This window comes from Morone saxatilis, unplaced genomic scaffold (genome assembly GCF_004916995.1).
Source record: "Morone saxatilis isolate NCDOM2014 unplaced genomic scaffold, NCSU_SB_2.0 Contig0, whole genome shotgun sequence".
NCBI lineage: Eukaryota > Metazoa > Chordata > Actinopteri > Moronidae > Morone > Morone saxatilis.
In genome coordinates, this window is record NW_023339650.1 from 10,643,026 (window position 1) to 10,650,781 (window position 7,756).

Genomic DNA, 7,756 nt, shown 5'->3' on the forward strand with positions numbered 1-7,756 from the left:
TTTGTCCGTGTCTGTGTCTGTGTCTGTGTGTGTGTGTGTGTGTGTGTGTGTGTGTGGCAGAGCCGGATGAACAGAGCTGGCCTCCATGACTGCCATGCAGCTGCACCCACTGCCTCCAAATCAGGTTGGGAGGAGTCAAGAGGGGCCTGTGGAAGGAGGACAGAAGAAGTGTGGGGTCTGTGCTGGGCCTGTCCCACACCCACACACACTACGATTACCATCCGTTTCCTGTCCATGTCTCCATCCCTGCCTTGTTCCCACTACACTGATGACAAATGGCAACTTACACAAAATAAAAAAGTAGGGAAAGCTTTGAATTTGATGTCATGTTGAGAAACTGGGTGTTTGGGTTAATTTCAATAACTGGCTGGAATTAATGCAGGGAGTTTTTGGGGTTTCTCTGATGCCTCCCTTAGTGGCCAAAGTCATGATGATGTTTTGCCAAATAGTGATGCTTGACAAGCTGAATGAGATGAACACACATCAAAAGGAATGCACCACAGGCTATCTACAAGAAAAATAAGAAATGAATACAGTGGAGTGAAAAAATCTTGTGTAAATTAAAATGACAAAAGCCAAGTGGCTGTTTGATTTGATCTTTAATGCCTCTTTTTTGTTTTTACTATCCTTTAGTGCTGGCATTGAAAGAATCAACCTAAACAAACAAGGTTTAAAATCCACTCTTTAAAATCAACTTTGTATGACTCGGCCCTAAACTGAGGGCACTGGTTGAGTCATAAACCACAGTTAAGCCATTTTAAAAACCTGTTGTTCAAAAAGGGGAAAAACTAAATCAAAAGGTTTGTGTAATGCACCACCTGCATGCAGTGAGTAACTGTATCATGTTTGTGTAAGAGAGGAAAGTGGACAGGTCCCTGTTAGTCTAAGCTCTATTCATCTAGCTTGTGTCTTTAATGAACCACATCCTCCATTCTGGCTGTCGCCATTCATTAAGTCCCTCTTTCATCTGCCCCCCACCCCCACCCCTAAAGAAACCACGCTCTCCACAGAAGATGGGAGAACACAAACACAGACCCCAATTAAAAATCCCAAATCTGCCACCCAACCACTGGATCCTGACTCCAAATCCTGGATGCAAAAGAACATGGAGATGGCCAGCAGAGAGGCGCAGGAATAGTTGAATGGAGCATCCATTAAATGAGGAAATACACAACCTGTCTGACTGACAACACAAGAGATTTTCATGCTCAATTAGGGAGCTTCACAATCACTGGTTTCATGGTATCACTGAGAATGCAGTTGTCCGTAAAAAGAAGAGCCCGCGGCCAAAGTCTCAAAATGAACATCATCCGCTTCACTAGACCCATTGCTCAACATATCGTGACAAATGCAATCAAAGCTGAAATAGTTAATTCGGAGCCAAGGACACATTCTCAATACTTGTAGTTCACTCACCAGCAGGCCTATACACCAATTTGTGCACAATCACTAATATTGTCCCACAGAGGTGGCTGTAGCCAAAGCAATGCAATCAATTATTGGTTTATTGGGGAGTGAGGGAGAGGGGCTTAAATGCTAAACACTCAACTCTCAATCCCCATCAGTAAGCTTTCTCTTTTCAAAGTGTTTCTAATTGCCAGGCTGCAACCTTTCTTCTTTCCCACCCTGAAAAAAAACTACCAACCAGGTAATAGCGCCTCAATGCTGCGGCTCATGCTTATCTAAAGTGCAACATACTCACTCCATCAAGTCCACGTAGCCTTTCAGATAAGTATTCACACTGAAAAGGCCAGAGGAACGGAGCCAGAGTAAAATCTGATACACAACAAATCACTGCCTGCCAACAGCATGTGGTGAGCTGATCCGACACAGATCCAACCCACGTACAGAACCCCCTGCCTCCATCACGCAAGTCAGATTTGTGCAGATCTGCACGGCAGAGGAGGAGAAGGAAGGGCTGACATACCATGTGGATCATCAGTGATCGGGGCTGCCAAAGAGCGGCGAAGGCAAGACTTATGAAGCCAAACCCGTGACTCTCCTCTGGCAGCCTTAAACTAAGTGGAGCTGAAATTTGAACATGCAAGGGAACTATTTAAGGTCATACTTTTTCAATCCTGGGAGGCACACACACACACACACACACACACACACACACCTTTAATTCTTGAGTATATGGCACACAGAAGGATAAGATTATGAATAGGCATGCAAGTCAGACTGGAAACATTCCTGTGAACTTAGCATCACAGTAAACACATTTGATAACACTGTGCTCATGGAAACTGAGGCAGATGTACAAAGCCATACAAGTTACTCACAGTTTACCCTTTTTGACATGCTTAATTGGCCCTGTGCACCCACTCACCCAGAAGTGTGCGTGACAGTTGACCACCATGGTGCGCTCGATCAGCTCATCGGGGCACTCCAGAAGGTGATGGCCGGAGACGACGCCGGCGTTGTTGATCAGTATGTCCACATTTCCCACCTCTCGACGCACCTTCTCGGCTGTGGAATACACACTCTCCCGCTTTCCCACGTCACACACATAGGTGTAGACCTGCGGCTGGAAAGGAGGGACCTCCTCCACCCCTCCAACGGGTCCTACAGGGGGAGAAGAGATGGAAACAGATGATAAAAGTTATCAATGAAAAGTTTGCTCAGCAGCCTGGTTCTTAGTGACTAAGTATTGTTATTTTGACAGTCTGCACATACAATTATTATTATACAGGGATCATAAAGAGGCAAAATCATAAAGAGAGTCCACCTGAACATGCAGGTAACAGAAAATATGAGATTGTGTGCAACCATGTCCACATATGTTGCTATGTGAAACATTTCAGTGTGTTTATTGTAACAACAATGCTGTAACGAGTATCCTTTAAATATAATTTGCCACTGCAGAAACAAAACAGAACGCCACCTAAGTACAGCAATATCGCTGACCGTGCGTAAAATAAAAAGAAAACACTCATAACATCCTAATTACTGCAAAGAAAGCAGACTTACCGTCTTTCGTTATGGGAGTGTCTAGTTCATGGTATATCTGCCGCACCATCTCCGCCGTTTCCTCATTGCTTTGGCTGTTTATGTCCCATAACACCAGTATCGCTCGTCTCCGGGCGAACTCCTTGGCGAAGAGCCGCCCGAGGCCGCTTCCAGCCCCGGTGATCACGCACACCTGTCCCGCCACGCTCTTCTCCTTGGGCCGCACAACCCATTTCGCCCCGGCAGTCACAAAAGCCCAGAGCACCTTCAAAATGACCACGAAGAACTCCGCAATAATGATCATCATGTTGACCGATCAATTCAAAACACGCAGCGGTTGGGGGAAGAAGCGCTGGAAGTGAATGTTTCCCTTTCTGGAAGACCTGTTTGCAGCAGATAGGTAGAGTCACAACTCACGCCGACAAAACTTGGGACCGCAGTGCAAGGCAGGAAACGCAACAAAACAACACACAACGCTCATACAAAAGAAATAAGTGGCGCAAGCAGGAGCGCAAGTTCGGAGTGAAAAGAGAGTTGAGATGCGGCTCAGTCAGAGTCCAGTTGCCACTACAGTTGCAGTGAGTTATGAGCAGCTACTACAAGCTGAGCCTCCTACTTCCTCTGCTGCTCCTCCACTCATCTCATCCCCACTCGCATCTCGCTCGCTATTTATTCAGTCCACCCATAACTGCTGGACCCAATAGGACTCAGGCTTGAGCGCCTGTCAGAATGAAGCGCCAGGTCCACACACTACACTCAGAGGTGATGTAACCTAAAAGATTTCAACCTAACACTGAGCTGCTGCGGTTTTTTTTTTTTTTCTTCTCCCAAATCTAAAACTCTCATAGGAAGATATCAGAGAATTCCTACCCATTGAAAGCCACTGCTGTCTGTCCCTCTGGGCTTTATGAATACATGAATGAATGAATAAATAAAAAGATTTAGCTGCCAGTTACACAAATAAGAATGTCCGATTAATTATCCCATTAGTCTTGATTCATTTTATGGTGGGGTTTAATTATATTCTTTTTATTAGGATTGTAGAAACTTTGAGCTGGGTTTTTTTATTATTTGATTTAAAGAAGTGAGCTGTCTAAGACCCTCACTATTTACTGACAATGACCCATTTTCGATCTGTTCATTGAGAGTGAGAGTGGGTCGATAGGTAGGCGAAGCACCCAGACTGACGTTTAAAAAGGCTGGGCAATACCGATCCATATGTTTCAGTGAGCAGAATACATGAAGGAAATTATGACGGCCTCCACACAGACAGACGTGCTTGTTTTCCATAAGACGCACTTGTGTGAGTTCAATGTAAAAGGCGTTATTCACCATGTATTAATATATAGGCCTGTATAAATATATATTCCAACAGTTTTTCTGTTGAAGCCACGCTTGCGGCGTTGTGTAACGTCCTGCGGCAGCCTTTGAGAGGTCCTGGCCCCTGTGTGGTGGGCGAGTATGGGGACCAAATCGCGGGTGGGAGGATCTTCAGATCTTAGTGTAATACCAAAATGTGAATATCGCACTTCAAACTTATGCTTCAGAAAACGTAATAAAAGTTGCCATACTTATTCTGAAGGTCCCTTACAGAGCAACCATGGCTTATTGATGGCTATTACTGATCAGAATCAGAATCAGAAATACTTTAATAATCCCAGGGGGAAATGATTTAAAATGATGTATTAAATATAGCCCTCCATGGTATTTAGGCCCATGTGTTTTAAAGATCTAAAATGATTTGCATAAAATATTGCACAGAAGAGAAAAAGTGAGCTATAAAGTAACCCAAAACGGAAGTACTCACGTGAAGTAAACTGTGGCACGCCTGTACTTGGACCTCACTTTTTAATCAAATTAAATGTGCGTTTATAACAAATGCATTTGGCCGCTGAATTCTATATGAGCTTTAAAGTTAATCTACAACGTATTGTTTCTTATTTCCATAACCTTGCCGTGCATCACACTGCCTGTGTTTTACAAGCTGAAGTAGGCAAGGTGGTCTTTTTCCCCACTGAGATCCAGGATCCAGCGGAAAAGTTCAGCGAAGGAAACTTTCCCATTCAAACGCTCTGAGATCCAGGTTTGCAAAATGAAGTGTTTGCGCCCTCTGCCGGATCAGCGAGTGCATAACATGGATGTATTATCTATGGTGCATCACCATCACCTGTGGGAAGCTACTGTCATAACGTACATTAGATCTTATTTCACAAGTTACTGTCGAAAATAGGCTAGAATGACAGAATAAACATTTTAAAGTTAGCTTTAACCTCAGCTTTTTTTAGAGCTTGTAACTTGTAACCACAATCCAAACAAAACAAACAAATTACCGAGATATAAACAATTAAGAGGCCATTTAACTTATAGTTAGTATTACAAGAGAGCACTAACGACTCCATGCAATATTTAATCTAAACTATGATTTTAAAAGACTTTGTCAGGCTAACAAAAGAAACGTACAAGTCAGGCAGCTGGAAGGACAGCCCGTGGAGGTCCTAAATCCTTTAACGCGCACATGCGCAAAAGAAGATTTCTCTTTCTCGGTGGACGCAATGGCGGACGCAGAGTGAGTGCTCGCTGCCCTTTCAAAATCTAAGCACATCCAGTGTTTAAATAACCATCTTTGTTAATTTTACGCATTGGATAGATTGTGTACTTCGTATGCATCATATCCCTCGTAGTATTGTTAAGGATTGTCATTCTTATTGTTGTTAAGATCACTTTATGGAGACTTAGGTGTTTCCGTAGTGGCAGTCCAACATGGCTGTCTGTCCAGTCTTCGTGCATTCGAGAAAGATGTTAGTTTCTGTGCTAGAAAGGAGAGCAAAGGGAAACATTAACCTACAGCTAATGTGTGGTTGTTTTTTATCACACAGTTTGTGCTTCATAGACACGTAGGCTAACTTTAGAGTGAGAAACGCAACCTGTATGGAAGCCGGTAAAGGACAGGTTAGCAAACCAGCAGCTAGCTTCCAGCGGGGGTGATGAGTGTCTGTTTAGTCAAATATCCTGTGCTCATAGTCGATATTTTAAATCTGTTTCCAGTTTTGGTTTCTGACATTTTGTATCCCCGACAGAAAAAAGGTTCCGGCGGTCCCTGAGAGCCTTTTGAAAAGGCGAAAGGCCTTCGCCACCATGAAGGCCATGCGTGTCAAGAAGATGCTGTCTGAGAAAAAAGTAAGCAGCATGCGTGTATAATGGCTCATCCAGAGAAGAACCGATGTGACTACTGTGTTTTATCTGAGTGGTTTAACATGCGAGTGGGTTCTGAAGTCCTTGCGTTGAATGGGTGTGTATTCATTGTGTGTCCGTAGGCCCGTAAAGTGACCAGGAAACTGATCTACAAGAGGGCTGAGCAGTACCACAAGGAGTACAGGCAGATGTACAGGCGTGAGATCCGTCTGGGCCGCTCTGCTCGTAAAGTGGGAAACTACTATGTGCCAGCTGAGCCCAAGCTGGCCTTTGTCATCAGGATCAGAGGGTGAGTAGTGTCCCCCCACCTGGGGAGAGGACTGTCCTACTAGTCATAAGTTACATTTACATGGATTGCAAGACTTCTAACTTGACATTTATGCTCAAGCTGTCAATCAGTTAATCATGTTCCTGCTCATGTGCCATGCTGCGTTACCTGTTAATGGCTGATGATGCCCTTTCCATGTTGTGGAAGGTTTCTTCTGTTTTCAAACAGTTTATATATTGTGATGTTCAATGCAATCACAAATCAATTAAAGTAAATGTGTATTGGTGAGGGTCTGCTCTTTAGAAGGCACTTTCATTCAGTAGTACTTTAGTTATTATAGCAATCCATGTAAATGTGCTTGCTTGAATTGTAAATGCTTGTGTTGGTTGCGTGGTTAATGATGCACACTCTTTCCCCGACTGATCGACTATGGTGATACAGATATGCAAACTAAGCCAATTATTTCTGAAACCACTATCTGTAGAATAGGTCAGAGCTACATACTGATGCTGATCTATATGCTAATAGTGATCATGTTTGTCTTCCAGTATCAACGGTGTCAGCCCCAAGGTCCGCAAAGTTCTGCAGCTGCTCCGTCTGCGCCAGATCTTCAATGGTGTGTTCGTCCGACTGAACAAGGCTTCAATCAACATGCTCAGGATTGCTGAGCCTTACATCGCTTGGGGGTATGGCTGTTGTCCCTTAAAGTTTATGATGATGGAGGCAAACGTAATCACAAAACGTAGTGCAATACCATTGTGGTCCATGCTAAACATTTGTAATTTATAAACTGTAGTTACTCATGGTGTACTCACCACTTTCACTGCTTATAAATGTTTTCTCTGGAATGTGGTTAATGATGCTGAACTTTTTTCCCCATCTTATCGACCATGGTGAATACTGACTGAAACTAAGCCAGTTTTGTCTGAAACCACATTCCATGATAGTAATAGAGAAATAGTTTATATATTGAGATATATATATTGAAAATAAGTTTAAGGTTGGATTAACAAATACATGAATGTCTTGATTGGGGATACATTTACAGTTTTAATAAGGACTAACAATCAGTTCAAGACGACCCACAATAGTGACTTTGGAAATGTTTTTTGTTTTCCTCCTTTAAAGTATTGTCAATCCTTCAGAATATTATAATCTGGGCTAAAACTTTATTTGTATTATCTGCCTACAGACAGTTTAGAGTATTTGAAACAGTTGCTTTGTCTGGACATCTGGAGAGGTTCCACAGATTATCTAGAGTATATGTAACAATTCATGAACATACCCTAACCAGGATTCTTTTGTGCCTTAACCTAACCAAACCTCTGATTTGTGAAACAGTTGAAT

At 43.0% G+C, this 7,756-nt stretch overlaps 2 protein-coding genes and 1 non-coding gene across 3 annotated transcripts in view; 2 read left to right on the top strand and 1 right to left on the bottom strand.

The window, feature by feature from the left end:
• Positions 1 to 3,592, bottom strand: part of rdh10a (retinol dehydrogenase 10a) — a 10,814-nt gene extending 7,222 nt beyond the window's left edge. The window contains exons 1-2 of the mRNA XM_035681872.1: positions 2,971 to 3,592; positions 2,330 to 2,565 (exon numbers count right to left, since the gene is read on the bottom strand). Coding sequence (XP_035537765.1) covers positions 2,330 to 2,565; positions 2,971 to 3,256 — 522 coding nt within the window. The 5' untranslated portion in view covers positions 3,257 to 3,592. The remainder of the gene's footprint in view (positions 1 to 2,329; positions 2,566 to 2,970) is intronic.
• Positions 3,593 to 5,455: 1,863 nt separating this feature from the next.
• The window catches only part of rpl7 (ribosomal protein L7), a 4,680-nt gene continuing 2,379 nt past the window's right edge, over positions 5,456 to 7,756 (top strand). Inside the window, exons 1-4 of the mRNA XM_035681979.1 lie at positions 5,456 to 5,515; positions 6,027 to 6,126; positions 6,264 to 6,430; positions 6,958 to 7,095. Of these exons, the coding sequence (XP_035537872.1) occupies positions 5,502 to 5,515; positions 6,027 to 6,126; positions 6,264 to 6,430; positions 6,958 to 7,095 (419 nt within the window). The 5' untranslated portion in view covers positions 5,456 to 5,501. The remainder of the gene's footprint in view (positions 5,516 to 6,026; positions 6,127 to 6,263; positions 6,431 to 6,957; positions 7,096 to 7,756) is intronic.
• Positions 7,256 to 7,347, top strand: LOC118325209. The gene has a single exon (XR_004796595.1). It is a non-coding gene; the product is annotated as a small nucleolar SNORD12/SNORD106 (small nucleolar RNA).